Source organism: Coccinella septempunctata, chromosome 6 (genome assembly GCF_907165205.1).
Source record: "Coccinella septempunctata chromosome 6, icCocSept1.1, whole genome shotgun sequence".
Classification (NCBI taxonomy): domain Eukaryota; kingdom Metazoa; phylum Arthropoda; class Insecta; order Coleoptera; family Coccinellidae; genus Coccinella; species Coccinella septempunctata.
The window spans coordinates 8,754,156-8,772,979 of NC_058194.1; the positions used below are offsets into that span (position 1 = coordinate 8,754,156).

At 35.7% G+C, this 18,824-nt stretch overlaps 1 protein-coding gene across 3 annotated transcripts in view; it reads right to left on the reverse strand.

Moving 5' to 3' along the window:
* Window positions 1-281: 281 nt before the first annotated feature.
* LOC123315853 (sulfite oxidase, mitochondrial-like) overlaps window positions 282-18,824 on the reverse strand; it is an 857,507-nt gene continuing 838,964 nt past the window's right edge. For all 3 annotated transcript variants that reach the window (XM_044901741.1, XM_044901739.1, XM_044901740.1), the window contains exon 11: window positions 282-429. In XM_044901741.1, the coding sequence (XP_044757676.1) occupies window positions 304-429 (126 nt within the window). In that variant the 3' untranslated portion in view covers window positions 282-303. The remainder of the gene's footprint in view (window positions 430-18,824) is intronic.

Sequence of the window (18,824 nt, forward strand, 5' to 3'; positions counted from 1 at the left end):
CGCAAAGCTAATTTTCAGCACAAAATAAGGATTACTTTTCCATAAACTCCTAAAAGGCCATCACGCTGATTATGAAATTTCAATTTTTACATCAATAATGGTAGCAGTACAAAAAAAATCGAGTGACTCATACTCGTTCTATGCATGATAATGAAAAATAAAACATTTTCTACATTCACATGTGATATATTCAAATGAAAACCATCAACATCAAAATATGCACGTTAAGAACAAAAATCCAATACGAAGCACAAAATTTAAAAAATAACATAAACGTGCGTCATTCGAGTACCGACCTGTAGATTATGACAAATTCACTTTTATCTTGTGGTAGGCATTGCAGATTACTCCTCTCAAATTCCAAATATGTTCAAATTTTTCTGGTTGAGTATTGTAATTGGAATCCACTGCTTTGACCCATATCTCACACTGAAAAAAAAATCAATTTAGAAAGCTATACCAGTGTCAACATTCTGAGGATGCAAGATTCCCCAAAATAGCTCTGTATGTCGAATTCACAGAGGGAGCCTGGAAACCAGGAGGCCAATATAAGAGGTTTAAGGATATACTACATGAATCCCTAAAATCAGTTAATGCCAATCATAACTGGGAACAACTAGAGTTAGACAGGTTACAGTGGAGGTCTTTGGTACACAGTTATAATGGAGACTCCAAAAGGATACAGCGGCGGCCAGATCTGGTTGGTGACATGGTGACTATCTGTTAGAGTCTTTACCTGTTATGATTAGGTTTATATCCGGTCGGAGGTCGATTTTTTTTTAAATATGGTCAAAAATGAAAATCTGTCGTCAGTTGTCAATGTATTTTTTTCAATATTTTTTTTTTTTGAAACCTTGGAAACATCAATTCATGGCTACCATAGATTATACTGTAGAAAAATAGGAAACGCCCTCATATCGCTAGTATTGAAAACCGACTACATTTTGGCCAGTGAAAACACGCGTTTTGGCCAGTGACAACGAGATGGCGCTAAAAACGCACTGTCAATACAGGAAAGCTTTTTGACAATAGTTTTCTGTTTTTAATTGAGGGGCGCGAAATTCGTATTCTATTCCTCGTATTGAATTTCAATATCGACTTTGTTCCTATCAGAAAACAAACATCCTGAGCGACAAAACAAAAGTATGGTTTTGTTTTGTGATCAGGATGTTTGTTTTCATCTAAACATTGTTTGGAATCAATTGATATCAACAAACGCTGTTGGATGTGCTATATATATATGTTTATTTGAAATTCATAAAAAATTTACAAAAATTGAAATTTTGGCAATAAATGAAGCTTTAACTAGTACACTAAAGTATATGGTGATCTGCTATACGTCGAAGGTGTTGTTTCTGTACAATATATTGTATAACCTATAGGTTGTTCTGAATTTATGAACTTAGTTGAATTTGTAAGATTTCCGGGCCAACTTATGTGAAGCCCGGAAAACCCAGCATATTTAATCGATATTTCGAAAATAGAAAATGTTGGCGAAATGCTGGCGAATGCTGAAGAGAAAACTGAAAAATCTCATATAGATTTGGAAAAATTGAAGTTTGAATTTTCCGGGCCAACTTATGTGCAGCCCGAAAAACTCAGAATTTTTCATCGATATTTCGAAAAAAGTAAATGCTAGCGAACTGCTGGCGAATGCTGAAGAAAAAACTGCAAAATCTCATTTAGATTTGGAAAAATCGAAGTTTGAATTTTTCGGGCCAACTTATATGTAGCCCAGAAAAGCCAGCATTTTCCATCGATACTTTGGAAAAATGAAATGCTAGCGAAGAAACAAGTGCTGTCAAGTGCTGAAGAAAAAACTGAAAAAATTCATATAGATTTGGAAAAATTGGAAATTGAATTTTCTTGGCCCCCTTATGTGCACCACGTAAAAGTCAGCAATTTTCATTTCAGTACCACTAAAAAAATGGGTGATTAAATTGGTCAGGGCACTTTGTTCGAAAAAAAACCATTTTGATCAACAGCTTTATTCTTCCAGCAGTAGGACAATCCCTCCTTTAGTTATAAGTTGAAATGATTCATTCATTTTCTTCCGCTATTGATGTTAACTCCAAAATATGACATTTTTAGTCATCGAACAATATAGCATATGTATGAGTTCTAACCATAGAAATCATATTATATATTATTACTCTAGAATGCTAATCCAGTAGTAAGAAATGCGGCGAAAAATTGACAGTGGTCGTTAATACGAATGCGCATCATTAGTTTATTTTCTAGTAGAACGTTGCCGAGTTTCTGAATATTCTGTCGATCGAATCTTATGAAGAGCGGGCAATTCATGTAACGAAGGTTTGTCGGACAACAACGCGTTTTCTTTCAGTCATTTGATTTTTCACTGATGCACGATCTGCTCAGAGGTAAGAAGTTTTAATCCACATTTTCTGAAATGTACTTGTGTACTTGTTTATCATTTTAAAAATAATAAATGCAAAAAAAAATTCAAAACTTGAATGAATTATCGAGTTCCACTGATAGCGAATTTCATTGATGGCATATAGTAGTATTGCACTAGATCAGGATATTTCAAAATTGTTGCACGGAGTTTATAATATGCACTCATCATCATCATCATCATTGCTGTATCCCGTTACCGGAAATAAATCTACAAAAAGAAGAAAAAGTTACGACTGTGTGCCCGCCTGTGACTGAAGAGACCCAACCGTGACCAGCAGATCCTTCCTCAATCAGGGCATGGATAGTCACCAACCAGATCTGGCCGCCGCTGTATCCTTCTCGATTCTCCATTATAACTGTGTACCAAAGACCTCCACTGTGACCTGTCTGACGCTAGTTGTTCCCAGTTATGATTGGCATTAGCTTATTTTAGGGATTGATGTAGTGTATCCTTAAACCGCTTATACTGGCCTCCTGGTTTCCGGGCTCCCTCAGTGAATTCGCCATATAGAGCTATTTTGGGGAGTCTTGTGTCTTGCATCCTCAGAATGTGGCCGCTCCATCTGAGTCGGGCCCTCGTTACTTGAGTCTCAATTGTACAACTCGCCCGTTGCAAGACTTCTGCATTCGAAACTTTGTGGAACCATCTGATGTGCATTATCTGTCTCAGATGACGTTGTTGCGTTTGTTCGAGCTGTTTAATATGTCGCCTGTAAGGCGTCCAGCTTTCGCTTCCGTAAAGAAGCGTTGGGAGGACCACTGCTTTGTAAACAGCTATCTTGGTCTTCAGAGTGAGGTCGTGATTTTGAAACACTCTTTCCTTTAGCTTCCAGAATGCCCGTGATGCCGAATTGATACGGTTTTGTATTTCCGTGTCTAGATTAGCCCTAGTATATATGAAGCTTCCCAAGTATTTGAACTACTCGACCTGTTCTAGAGTTTCATTCTCCAGGCTGATATCTGTTTGAAGGCTTTCTGGCGGACTTACCAGGATTTTGGTGTTGTCGATATTGAGTCTAAGGCCTAAAGCTTCGTATATATGTTTATAGGTGTCCATCATTATCTGTAGATCCTCTGAGCTACTAGCGATGAGTGAACAGTCGTCTGCATATTGAAGTTCCATGATAAACCTGGTACGGGTTTTTGCTCTGAGGCGCTTCAGGTTAAACAGGCCTCCATCAAATCTGAATCTTATCCCAACACCTCTTACGGGCATACTCATATCAGCAATTATCGATACAGCTATGGCGAAAATATTGAACAGTAAAGGCGCTAATACGCAGCCTTGTTTTATTCCGGAGTTGTTGAGAAATGGTCGGTTGTAGAGCCATTATGCTGTATTCTAGCGATGTTGTTGGTATGAAGGCTTTTACACACTGCTAAGAATTTTTCGGGTACTCCAAGACGTTCCATGATTTTCCATAGCGCTCTCCGATTCACCGAGTCGAATGCCTTAATTAAATCGATGAAGGCTGTATAAATCCTTGATTGTTGTTCACGGGCCTTCTCTTGTAGCTGTCGCAGTGTCAAAATTAGGTCCACCGTACCTCGATTTGGTCGAAAGCCGCACTGGGATTCAGGTAATAGCTTTTCTAAGAGTGGAACCAGACGATTAGCCATAATCTTCGAGAGAATTTTACCGGCCACACTAAGCAACGATATGCCCCTGTAATTGTTGCAATTCGACGTATCGCCTTTGTTCTTATAGAGGTTGATAACTAGAGCGTCTCTGAAATCTTGTGACACATCTCCCTGTTCCCAGATCTTGCAGAATAGTGTAAGGAGACTATTGACAATGTCTTCATCCAAGGCTTTGAATATCTCCGCTGGAATGCCATCTAGACCAGGTGACTTATCATTTTTCATATTTTTAATCGCACTTATGATTTCCGACGTTGAGATTTCGTCATCAAGCGATGTCATCGGACTATACGCGGGGAGCAGGTCTAAAATGGATAAATCCGAGTCGTTATTTTGATTCAAGACCTTTGAATAATGCTCCTTCCATCTTTCGAGAATTTTTCTATCATCAGTTAGAACAGCTCCATGAGCATCTCTTGTAGGAAAGCTAGCTTTTCTGCTTGGACCGTAAACAGTTTTAATAGCTTCGAAAAAAACGCCTGTAGTCATGGTTATCGGCGTAAGCTTGTATTTCCCTTGCTTTTTCTTTCCACCAGCTATCCTTGATTTTTCTTATTTCTTGACGGACCTCGCGTTTTATGTTTATAAAACTTTTTTGGGCTGCAACATCGCCAGGCTTGTTAGTTGCGGTTTTCATCGCTTTGTGTTTTGCGTCCAAAAGGGGTGCGATATGAGTTTCGCTATCGGCAAACCAGTCTGGGGATTTTCGGGAGCGTTTTGTGCCCAGTATTTCTTTCGCTGTATTTGTAAGAGATGACTTGAAGCGAAGCCAATGAGTCTCAATGTCGTCGTTATAATCCGATGGTGTTAGGCTATCTTTGGCGGCAGCTGTGAATCTTTCCTTTTAAGAAGGGTTTTGTATTTTGGAGATTTGAAGGCGCTCTCTTAGATACTTTGGCTTGCGTTGGTATTTTGGGCGCATTGAAATTTTCATTCTCGAGATTACCAGCCTATGATCAGTCCAGCACTCCAGATCTGCTCTGGGTTTAGTGACCAACACCTCTTTCAGATCTTTTCTTCTCACGATCACATAGTCGGGGGTAAGCCAATGCCCTGAGCGCGGGTGGCGTCAGGTCCCCGTTGAATTGGGTCTCGTAATAAAATAGGTGTTCGTTATACACAGATTGTGTTCTGCACAAAGAGCCAGCAGACGTTCTCCATTCGAATTAATGCTGTCTGTGCCGTGTTTCCCTATTATTCCCGGCCATAGTTCTGAGTCTTGACATCTGCCCACTTTGGTTTTGAAGTCTCCAAGGAGAATAATTCCTTCTCGTTTTGGGATTTTACTTAATGTAGCAACGAGTGTTTCGTAGAAAGTGTCCTTCAAGTTGTCAGAGGAGTTCAAAGTGGGTGCGTATACTGCAATGATGTTCACAAACGTGTTATTCGCTGCAGGAAAGCGTAGGGTCATTAAACGTTCTGAGATACCAACTGGATTTTCGGTAAGTTTGGCGGCCAGGTCGTTTCTAATGGCAAAGCCAACGCCATGTTGTCTGATTTCGCCTTCCGGCAAGCCTTTCCAGAAAAAAGTATACGCTTGTTCTACCAAGCTACCTTCGTCCGAAAAGCGTGTCTCGCTTAGGGCAACTATTGCAATGGATGTTCGTTGCAGTTCCTTATCGATTAGGGCAGTACGCCTCTCTGGTCGGTCAGCCTTGTGGTTGTCTAGCAAGGTTCTGACGTTCCATGCTGCAAAAGCTATGTGCTTTTCATTGGTATTTGTTCGATGATTCACTCGCTCAGGCACCCTCCCCCGGAGATCCGAATGGGAGGGTATTTTACCTCCGGATACAAATTTTGTCCTGTTCGACTGATCCATCTTTTTGTAGGAGCTGCGTTAGAAGGTGTTTAAAAGCTGCACTGGTAACGCTGTCAGTGCAACTTTGGTTGCGGCTACGACTAGATTATCTTGTGGCACAGATATCCTGAGACGACAAGGTCTGAGACGTAACTTGAGCAATGCATAGAGCCATTTCCTGCTCAAGCCAATGTTTAGGCTAGGTAATTGTGGGAAACAGAGTTATACCGCTCATGTTCGGTCGCCAGAGCCTCGTTCGTAAGAACAGGGTGCACCGCGAGTAGGTGAGGTTGGCATTTGACAGGAGAGGCTATAATATGCATCCTTCCCCGTTACACCCCAATATGCACTCAATGCTTAGGTACCTGTTCATCTAATCGAATCTGCGATAATATCGAATTGCATTGGTGATATTCAGTTTCGATCTTCTGGAATTTTTGTTGTGAGTTCCAAATATTTAGTAAGTACCAGTTGTTACCATGGAATTCGCTATAAAATCAATACTCAATAATACCTCTATCGACAAATTTACATTTGGACTTATAACACGTCACTTCCGAGATCCCGATATATTTCCATTGAAACCTGCAACATCATTGTACTCATGTTCTAAAACAAAGCATATGTAAACACAATTAGTAATCCATGCATGTGTTCAATACCGACAAGAAGTCCTGTATGAATCGAAAAATAAGTTTTTTCACCGAATGTATGTATGTTCATTTCTCATTTATACCAAATAAACAATTCGACTGACATAAGGTTGGAAAGTCTAGGCAACGTTCGAGTTGAGATAAACTAATGTCGCGCATTCGCTTTTACGACAACTGTCAATTTTTCGCCGCATTTCTTTCTACTTGATTAGCATTCTAGAGTAAGTATATATATTATGATTTCTATGGTTCTAACAGAGGTTAGTGTAACAGGTACCCATAGACATAGAGACATGGACTGTGCCTTCCCTTTATATCTATGCATGAAATACGGTCAAAAAAAGTGACAGAGAGAAAAACACGTCGGGAATGCAGTTGTCTTTTTCTAGAATTTTGATTGGTCTACACTCACCTCTATGTGAACAAAAAAGAGAAAGGTATGTCCCGACGAGCTTTTCTCTCTTTCTAATAAATAGCCAATTTCATGCTGGCATTGCTCAGTCCATGTCTCTATGTCTATGCAGGTACCATACAATTGGGCGTATGATACAAGAGCTTAGGGAACAACCTCCGTAAAAAACCCTGTCTCCCCCATGAATAGAGTAGTTGTCCACAGAATAAGCTTTTAATACTGAAGGTTTTCTTTCCATTGACATAAAAATTTCTCACAAAATACCTCCATTGTATATTCAATGATGATTTCTATATAGTAAATTGTCACACACCTTTTCACTATGCACTAGTTGCTTCACTATACAGGGTCTTTTACGAAGAACCTCACCCATATTTATACGGGAAACTACTGAACGCATTTTCATGAAATTCAGCACTTATAAGTATTTCACGATGCTGATGAAATCTAAAATATTTTCAAGGCATGAGCACCTCCGGTTTTTCCGGAAATGACGTCAACTTCCGTTTTTCAAATTAGAACACCATTTTTTTATTGCAGAAATAGATTCCTTAGAAAATTTCAAGTTATTTTGATGTAACATTTTTCAGTTTTGGTTGGAAAATTCTCTCTGAGCGGGAAAATTCGAAAAAAAATCGGAAATAGAGCTCCGCTGAAACAAGAATAACTTCGAGGTTTTTGGATGGAAAATTTTCATTTTTGGGATTTTTCAAGATGTAAGATTGATGTATCCACTTTAAAAATCGAAATCGCGATTCATGATACAGGGGGTGAAAAAATCGCTTTCAAAGTTAGGGATGACAAAATCGTGAAAAATCAATTTTTTCAAATTAGAACCCCATTTTTTTATGGCAGATATTGACTCTACGTTAAAAAATAATGTGAGTGTATGCATCACACCCTTGCCCTAAAGTGGATATTTTCTGAGTTATTCACAAAAAACTGTTTTTCGTCTTGAATTTTCAGCTATTTCTTTTCCCTTCACGCCAAAAAGATGAAATTTTTAGGAACTGTTATTTAAACCATGTTTTAGATTTTACTACCCTAATATGCAAGAGAAAAAAGTTACAGGTTGTTCCTAAATAGATGGCGAATTTTGATTCGAATTTGTATCGGAAACCTCTTCATTTCAACTAATCGGCCATCGATTTTCTCTCCAGTGATAAATAAATAATTCCTTATGAACCATATGCAAAAACTTACCATGTTTCACATTCTTTTTTTTTAATGATAGGTATCATTAATTACATCTGCCAAATTCCTCTTTATTCAGTAGCATTTTGTATTTACTATTAATTTGGTGATAATTCGAATAAAGTTATAAAATCGATCACTATGCCTAATTTTACCAATGAAGATTATTTAAATCTCATTCTACTTCATGGAGAATGTAATAAAGTTGTAGATAGAACGATTCGATTGTTCATTGAGAGGTTTCCTGACCGACCCAGACCAACGAGAGATACCATTAACAGAACCATGACAAACTTGAGAAATGTCGGATCTTTCGTTAAGAAAACTATACACAGAGAAAAAAGTGTAGTAGAAGATGAGAACAACGAAATTACAGTTCTTGCATATTTTCGTGTGAATCCTCAAAATTCTCTCAAAGATGCCGAGATTGATCTGGGATTATCTCAATCGAGTGTTTGGAGAATATTAAAAAAAACATAAAATGCACCCATATAAATTCAATAGGGTACAGCATTTGAAGGAAACTGATTTCGTCAGGAGAACAGAGTTTTGCGAAGCTATGATGATTCGATTTCAAGAGAATGAAAACTTTTTGGACTGTATAATTTGGACAGATGAATCTAAATTCACAAAGAATGGTTCTTTCAATAGGCATAACAGTCATTATTGGGATGAAGAGAACAACCACCACTTCAGACAATGGAACTTTCAAGAGACCTGGAGTTTCAATGTTTTTTGCGCCATCAAAAATAATGCAATTATCGATGTTCACATTTATGATGGGACTTTAACTGGTAAGATAGAACACTACACATGTTTGCATTGTTTAAAGAATGTTCTCCCTTAGGAGATAGATATTCTGACATATTGACTCAAATAATTGAGCCGCTAGTACAGAACCATAATGACTTATGGTATCAACAAGATGGCGCGAATTACATATCCCACATATTCCGTTATCGAATTATTTTTCATTGTCATTATAAATAAGATTCAGGGCCACTAATTGATCAGTCTTGACTTAGTCTTCGCGATTTATTGTACGAATCATTCGTCACAGTTATCATACATTGTAATATTTGAAATAAAATAATTTTTTCTAATTAGAGTCTCTCCCACAAAACTTAACTGGCGTTCTATCCAGAAACCTGCAAATATCCGAACCTATCATCCATTGGGTCCATCCAGGAAACCGCATGGAATTAGCATCGTTTACTAAGTGGTGAGTTATACTGATATATTGATTCTTTTGCATTTTATGTCAGACTCCTCTAAAACACGGTCCGATTCAATCCTTGAAGACGATTCTGATTTAGAGCAAGATTTATTAAACTCTTTCAAAAATCTTAGTATAAAACCAATTTCTATTAATTTAAATACAAATAAGATGGCTACTGTTCGGAATTTTGATTCGAAAGATTTGAGCATTATTCCTGATTTCGATGGAAATCCTAACAAACTTCATAGATTTATTGCGGCCTCGGAAGCCTTATTAGGTCATTATTTTGATGTAAATAACACCAATAACTTTCAAAATTTGCTTTTATTAAATGGCATTCTTAATAAATTGTATGGTCGAGCTGAAGAAATAGTAGTTATTTATGGGGCTACAAACAACTGGATTGAAATTAAAAACGCTTTTATTCCAAATTTTAGTGATCAAAGAGATGAAAATAGCTTGGACCAAGATTTAGTTAATTCTAGGCAAAATTTCAATGAATCCCCTAAAGAATTCTATGAAAGAATTTTACATTTATTGAACACTATTTGCAATTATATTGACCTTCGGTGCAGAGCCGAAGATCAAGAAAGTAAAAGAGTATTTTTCAAAAATCAAGCTTTAAAGACCTTTCTGACAGGATTAAGAGATCCTTTAGGCCCTATTATAAGAGCTATGCGGCCAGATGCATTAGCACAGGCACTTCAATTCATCCTTGAGGAGGACAATATCAAACACCTTCAAAAATGTAATAATTTTACTATTCCTAAACGACCAAACCAAAATAGAGCTAACTTTAAAACATCTTTCAACATGAATTCACGATTTCCATCTCCCCATTTTTCGTCACCTCATTTTCCAAAACCTAATCAATTTTCCAGTACACAAAATGCACAAAGATTTCCAAGTAGACCAATAAATTTACAACGAAACCCAAATTATACTCCTTCCAGATTTCCAACAACTCAAGTATTCAAAAGACCGGCCCAAAACTTTCCGACTCCAATGAGTATTTCTACCAATAATACTGCTTCCAAATTCCGTCAAAATTACTCCACTTCACGCGATTTTCCAAACAGATCCCGTAATCCAGATTTTATCAGCGAGGAATTATTCAACACCGAAAATTTGAATTACGAAAATATCGAATCGGAACATACTACTGAAGAAAATTTTCGGACTTTGTCAACAAAAAACCCATCGAGTTGATAGAATATCATGTTTCCAATAAACGAGAACTGCCTTTCATATCTATTCAAAATCTTCCTTTGAAACTACTTATAGATACAGGTTCCACTAAATCTTTTATTAATCCTAAACTCGTAAAGCAGTTTTATTCCCAATTAATTTTCGGGAAACCATTCATTGTATCCACTGTCCATCAAACTTCACACCATGAGTTTTGTGCTAATATACCAATTTTTCCTGAATTTAACCAACGTGGCGATTTCGAATTTTACTTACTAAAATTTCACAGCTTTTATGATGGCCTTATAGGTTTAGATAACATAAAACTTTTAAATGCAACTCTGGATTTTCAAAATTCTAAGTTAATTACACCATCTTCTCTTGTAGCGATTCATTATCATGAAACCGCTGCGAAACTTCCTTTCAAAATTAAAGTTGATTTCAATTCAATAATTATCACTAAAATCCCTGTGGAACCATTATCAGGTGAAACCATGGTTCCCAACCAAATTATACAAAATTGTGAAATACCTGAAATTTTAACTTTTTCATGCAATGGATTGGCCAACGTAGAAATTTCGAATAAAACTGATGAATATATAATATTAATTTTGAATAATCCAATAGACTCTTTTTCTTTTATTACTGATGATTTCGAAATATATCAAATAGATACCAACATTTGCTCAGATAATAGTGACATAGAAAAACTTATTAGAACTGAACATATGAACGAGGAAGAAAAATTCCATATTCTTAAATTATGCAAGAAATATTCCTATATTTTCCACAGAGAAAATCAAACACTTTCATTTTCGAATAAAATTAAACATTGCATCAAAACCAAAGATGACATCCCTGCTTATACGAAATCTTACATTTACCCGTACGTTCATAAAGAAGAAGTAAAAAACCAGATGAATTTGATGTTGAAACAAGGAATCATTAGGCCTAGTCAGTCTCCGTGGTCATCTCCTATTTGGGTAGTCCCTAAAAAGACAGATGCTTCTGGAAAGAAAAAATGGAGAATTGTTGTCGATTTTCGGAAAGTCAATGAAAAAACGATAGACGACAAATATCCTATCCCTAATATTAATGACGTTTTAGATAAACTTGGAAAGTGTCAATATTTCACTACATTAGATTTGGCAAGTGGTTTTCACCAAATAGAAATGAATCCGGAAGATATTTCCAAAACAGCTTTCAATGTGGAAAATGGACATTACGAATTCTTGCGAATGCCCTTTGGCTTAAAAAAATGCTCCTTCCACTTTTCAACGTGTTATGGACCACGTTCTTAGAGGTTTAGACAATTGTTTGGTCTATGTTGATGATAATATTCTCAATTTTTTTACAAAGAACACCTTGTCAATCTTAATAATGTTTTTCGAAGACTTAAAGAGGCAAATTTCAAAATCCAATTAGATAAATCCGAATTTTTAAAAAGGGAGGTAGCATATCTAGGGCACATAGTCACCCCGGAGGGAGTGAAACCGAATCCCGACAAAATTATAGCTATTCAAAAGTATCCCCTACCGTGTACAACTAAAGAAATTAAAGGTTTTTTAGGTTTAGTTGGTTATTACAGGAAATTCATTCGAGATTTTGCTAAAATTACCAAACCGTTAACCTCATGTCTGAATAAGGGTGCCAAAATGAGCATACTCCTGAATTCATCAACTGTTTTGAATATTGTAAGAAACTTTTAACGAATGAACCTATTCTTCAATATCCTGATTTTTCCAAAGAATTTATTTTAACTACAGACGCGAGTAACTTTGCTCGTTTTATCTCAAGGTAGTATAGGATCCGACAAAACAATTTCTTACGCCTCTCGAACATTGAATGATAATGAACAAAATTATAGCACTATTGAAAAAGAATTATTATCCATCGTTTGGGCAACCAAGTATTTCAGACCCTATCTTTTTGGCAGGAAATTTAAGATTATTACTGATCATAAACCTCTTCAATGGTTAATGTCGCTGAAAGAACCAAATAGTAAACTTTTACGATGGAGATTGAAATTGGAAGAATTTGATTTTGAAATCATTTACAAAAAAGGTAGTTGTAATACTAATGCAGACGCACTTTCTAGAATTGAAAATCACAACAAAGATTTTTTTGAATATATGGAAAAATTTAACGAGCAATTTTCCAAATTGAATCCAAGTACTGATAATGAATCTATGATTGTAAATTTCGACGACTCGGAAATTCATGAACAGGATGAATATCAAAGTTTATCATTTGAAAATTTTCTGAAACTCCTTGATTCCAATAACATTACACTTTCACCTCACATAGTGGAAAAAGAGGGTGATTTATTTACGGCACCAGAAGCTTATTCGTTGGCTCATTGTGTATCTCAAGATTTTCATATGAGTAAGGGTATTGCACTTTCATTCAAAGAAAAGTTTGGTAAAGTAGAGGAACTGAAATCCCAAAATAAAAGAATTGGCGAAGTAGCCCAAATTGAAAGCAATAATCGTCGAATTTATTACCTTGTAACAAAAGAATGTTATCATCACAAACCCAGGTATGAGGATGTTTTTCGAGCTCTTTTGAATCTTAAAATATTATGTGAACAAAATAGCGAAATATACCTTGCTTTACCAAGAATTTCTTGTGGATTAGATAAATTGGAATGGACAAAAATTTTTAAGATGATACATTATGTTTTCATGAATTCAGAAATTCAAATTGTTATTTATCAGTTTTCTCCGAAAGAAACAATCAGTGTTGAAGAACCCATTAACCAATCTGAAAGTAATACGATACATTCAAATTGTGAAAATCCAATTCAAGAAATTCCTATTTCCGAAAAGGTATTGAACATATTTGACAATCAGGTAGTTTTAGATTTTGTTTTGCATTCCCCAGCTGAGGTGAAAGTAGATAGAATTTTTCCAAACAAGCAAAGAATTTTTGTCCAGCTTTCAACTGATGATTTAAGTAAAGCTGTTATTGAATTTTTCAAGAAATACATACGACCAAAAATTCTCTATGCCCTTCATTTCAAAAAAGAAAATTATTATTCCGAAGTTTGTGAAATCCTTAGAAAAACATTTAACCATTCTGCTTTTAAGCTAGTGAAATGCAATGATATATTAGAAGATGTAATGGAAAAAGATCTACAAATTCAAACTATCCAACTAATGCATGAGGGCAAAACCAATCACAGAGGAATAACCGAAACAGTTACTAGAATCAGAAGGACATATTATTGGCCTAGCATTCAAAATGACGTTACTGAATATATTAATAATTGTGAAATATGTCAGATTAACAAATACGATCGAGATCCTCCTTGTCAAAAGCTTATGCTCACACCAACACCTTCAAAGCCATTCGAAATAATTCATATCGATACCTTCCAAGCTCAAAATAAAAAGTTTCTCACAATTGTTGATGCTTTTTCCAAAATGCTCAGGCTTATCCATTGATTTCTTTAACAGGTATTGAGATCGTTCGCTCACTTTTAATATTTATGACCCATCATGGTTCACCTACAACAATAATTATGGATAAACAGAACTTAAAAATGGTGTAGTTACGGAATTCTTGAAAGTCCATCGGATCACTCCACATTACATAACTCCTAATAATCCTCAATCGAATGGATTGATCGAAAGATTTCATTCGACATTAATAGAACACTTGAGAATAGTGAAAATCCAAGAAAAAGAAATTACTAACATTGAAAATTTAATGCCTTATGCTATTTTCGGTTACAATAATTCCATCCATTCTTCCACTAAACAGAAGCCCATTGATGTTATAAACGGCCATCTTGATACTAAAGATCCCCTCGATATAGATATTAATGAAAAATTGATAAATAATTATATTGAAAATCATAGAGAAAGGACTAAGGAGATTCATAAAAAATTAAATGAAGACTTGAAAAATAGAAAACAACACATCATAGACAAACATAACGAAAAAAGGCAAGAACCCCTCAATTATGAACCAGATTCTGTTGTATATCGTAAAGTTAAGTCAAATATTAGAAACAAGCTTACTCCCAAATTCGCGAAGGAAAAGGTCTTGAGTAGCAGTAAGATTACAATACAAAGTGATTCTAAAATAATTCACAAGCAAAATTTGAAAAAACCAAGAATTAAAACCAAAATACTTTTACAGGATGCTCCTAGTGCATCTAGTAGCAGCTCAGGAGATAGAAATAATGAACCTCCAAGAGAATCCAGGGATTCTTCCGATATACCTGGGCCAAGCTACAATTAAGGCAAAATTTCACGATTTCATATATTATTACGATATCAAACCTATCCTCGAGGAACTTAATTACCTTCAAAATTAATATTTGGCTGTGAAAGATGTTCTTCTTAATCAACCCGAAAGTATATTTTACACCGAATTGGAAAATGAAGGAAATATTTTCGAATATCAATTTAATGTTGCTAAACAAAAATTGGATAGCTTAATTCCAAAGGGAAGAAAGAAGAGAGGTCTTGTTAATGGATTAGGTACAATCATTAAAAGTATTACTGGAAATTTGGACGCTGACGATGCAGTTTATTATGAAAATGCTCTCAGAAATCTCCAAGATAAGCAGAAAGAAGTTATAACTAAATTAAATTCTGATATTTCTTTATCGGGAGAAATAATTGAGAATTTTAATAAAACTTTTTCGATACTTCAACAGAATCAAAAAATTATCACTTCTCAGTTCGAAAAAATCTCTATAAAATTCAAAAATCTTGAAGATAGTTTTTCTGGATTCATGAGAATCAAAGATATTATGGATCAAATTGGAACATCAGTCAATATCGTTATGACAATGATCGATGAAATTGAAAACGCTATTAGTTTCTCCAAATTAGGAGTTTTACATCATAGCATCATCAAATTTTCTGAATTGAAATCGATCATTGCGAAAATAACGAAAAAATACTCTCAAGATAGTTTAATCTTCAAGAATGAAGATGAATATCATAGTTTCTATGAACTGATCAAAGTAGATGCATACCATGCCCAATTCAGAATTGTTTTCATTCTGCACTTTCCAATTATCCTCCCTCAATTATTCTCCCACTATCATCTTTATTCTATTCCGACAATCAATAATACCATAATTCTACCTAAAAAAACTTATCTGACAATGAATGAAAAGTTTTATCAGTATATCTCTTCATCTTGTGTAAAATTGCAAAAACAATTCTATTGCGATGAGAACCACCTGATTAAGGCTTCTAAAGTGGAAGACTGTATTTTTCAACTGATGCAGTTGAAGAAACCAATTGTAAACTGCCAACATCATTCAGTAACAGCCAATCAAAATTTCATTCAGAGGATAGACAATTCAAAATTCATCGCAATAATCCCTGAAGAAATCAAAATTCAAACGTCGTGCAAAAATCAAGACTTTACCACTTTCAAGGGAATCTATCTGATTTCAATTCCAAAAGGATGCTACTTCGAAACTGAAGAAAGAAAATACTTCAACGACAAGGAAGTAACTGCCACACAACCGATGCTACTCCCAAAAATAACAACCAATTGGACTTCGCCAAAAATGAATGATCTCAAAATTCAATTGAAAAATGTTCCATTAGACCGAATCCATAAGCTTAAGAAGAAACAAGAGGAAATTCAGCAACTGGTATTTAACCACGAGACTCCACGATCATCCCATGGAACATTCATCACAATACTCTATTTCATTCTGATATTAATTATTCTCTCTTTCTGTTCCAAAAAAATGAGACAATGGCTGAAGGACCGAAATCCAGTAAACCAGGTCGAAGCCCAAACAACACGTTCAGAAAACCAGGCAGAAGCCCCAACAACTCAACCAAGAGTTCCATTCTTCACCCCATAATGGAAGTACTGAGGAGGGAGGAGTTACATATCCCACATATTCCAGCACGTGGCAAGGATGCTGACCAAGCACCTACGGAGCATCCGTCCATGGAATCTTTCCGTTATCGAATTATTTTTCATTGTCATTATAAATAAGATTCAGGGCCACTAATTGATCAGTCTTGACTTAGTCTTCGCGATTTATTTTACGAATCATTCGTCACAATCATCATACATTGTAATATTTGAAATAAAATAATTTTTTCTAATTACAGTCTCTCCCACAAAACTTAACTCGCGCCTCCACACAATTAACTCAATGTGTCAAATATCCTCTACAGGCTATTTGAAGATCGATGGTTGGCGAACAATGGTCCACATCTTTGGCCACCACGTTCTCCCGATTTAACTCCTTTAGACTATTATGTTTGGGGTAGGATAAAAAATATTGTCTACTCAACTCCCCTGACTGATAAAGAGGACTGCATAGAACGAGTCAGAAATGCGTTCAGGTTTGTTTAGATTTTTAGATTCATGGTTTTGAAACTCAATTTGGTTTTTAAACACTTTTGCAGATCTCTTCCTCCCGATGAAATAAGAAGAGCAACGCACGAAGCATTCCTAAGACGTATGAATAAATGTCTAGAAATTAACGGCCAAAACTTTGAGCATCTTCTCTAGTTATAACTGCGAGAGTTTGCCATGGTTCTCCTAATAGTAACTTGAAGTCGGTTTCAAGAAGGGGTGAAAAATCTACAGCATGGTTCAAATAACAGTTCCTGAAAATTTCATCTTTTTGGCGTGAAGGGAAAAGAAATAGCTGAAAATTCAAGACGAAAAACAGTTTTTTGTGAATAACTCAGAAAATATCCATTTTAGGGCAAGGGTGTGATGCATACACTCACATTATTTTTTAACGTAGATTCAATATCTGCCATAAAGAAATGGGGTTCTAATTTGAAAAAATTGCTTTTTCACGATTTTGTCATCCCTAACTTTGAAAGCGATTTTTTCACCCCCTGTATCATGAATCGCGATTTCGATTTTTAAAGTGGATACATCAATCTTACATCTTGAAAAATCCCAAAAATGAAAATTTTCCATCCAAAAACCTCGAAGTTATTCTTGTTTCAGCGGAGCTCTATTTTCGATTTTTTTTTCGAATTTTCCCGCTCAGAGAGAATTTTCCTACCAAAACTGAAAAATGTTACATCAAAGTAACTTGAAATTTTCTAAGGAATCTATATCTGCAATAAAAAAATGGTGTTCCAATTTGAAAAACGGAAGTTGACGTCATTTCCGGAAAAACCGGAGGTGCTCATGCCTTGAAAATATTTTATATTTCATCAGCATCGTGAAATACTTATAAGTTCTGAATTTCATGAAAATACGTTCAGTAGTTCCCCGTATAAATATGGATGAGGTTCCTCGTGAAAGACCCTGTATTGTTCGATGACTACAAATGTATTATTTTGGAGTTAACAGAAGAAACATCAACAGCGGAAAAATGAATCATTTCGTTTAGTCACGGCCAACTAATAACTAAAGGACGGATTGTCGTACTGCTGAAACAATAAAGCTGTTCATCAAAATGGTTTTTTTTTTTCGAACAAAGTGTCCTGGCAAATTTAATCACCCATTTATCTAGTGGTACTGGTCATTCGCCCGCACATAGCTTGATATCAATGAAAATTGCTGACTTTTACGTGGTGCACATAAGGGGGCCAAGAAAATTCAATTTCCAATTTTTCCAAACCTATATGAGATTTTTCAGTTTTCTTTTCAGAACTTGACATCACTTGGCTAGCATTGCATTTTTGCAAAATATCGATGGAAAATGCTTGATTGCCTGGGCTACATATATGTTGGACCGGAAAATTCAATTTCCAATTTTTACAAATCTATATGAGATTTTTCAGTTTTTTCTTCAGCATTCCCCAGCATGTCGCTAGCATTTTTGATTCTGGAAATATGCTGGGTTTTCCGAGCTGCACATAAGTTGGCTCGGAAAATTCAAATTTCAATTTTTCCAAATCTATATGAAATTTTTCAGTTTTTTTTCAGCATTCGTCAGCATTCTGCTAGCATTTACTGTTTTTGAAATATCGATGAGAAATGCTGGGTTTTCCAGGCTGCATATCAGTTGGCCCGAAAAATTCAAACTTCAATTTTTCCAAATCTATATGAGATTTTTCAGTTTTCTCTTCAGCATTCGCCAGCATTTCGCTAACATTTTCTATTTTCGAAATATCGATCAAAAATGCTGGGTTTTCCGGGCTGCACATAAGTTGGCCCGGAAAATTAAATTTCCAATTTTTCCAAATCTATATGAGATTTTCCAGTTTTTTCTTCAGCATTCGCCCGCACTTTGCTAGCATTTTCATTGGAAAAATTTTCTTTTCGAAATGCCACAACTTCTGGGCTAACTTGATAGACCGTGAACCACTGACTGTTGTCGATGTCGGATTGTTGTTC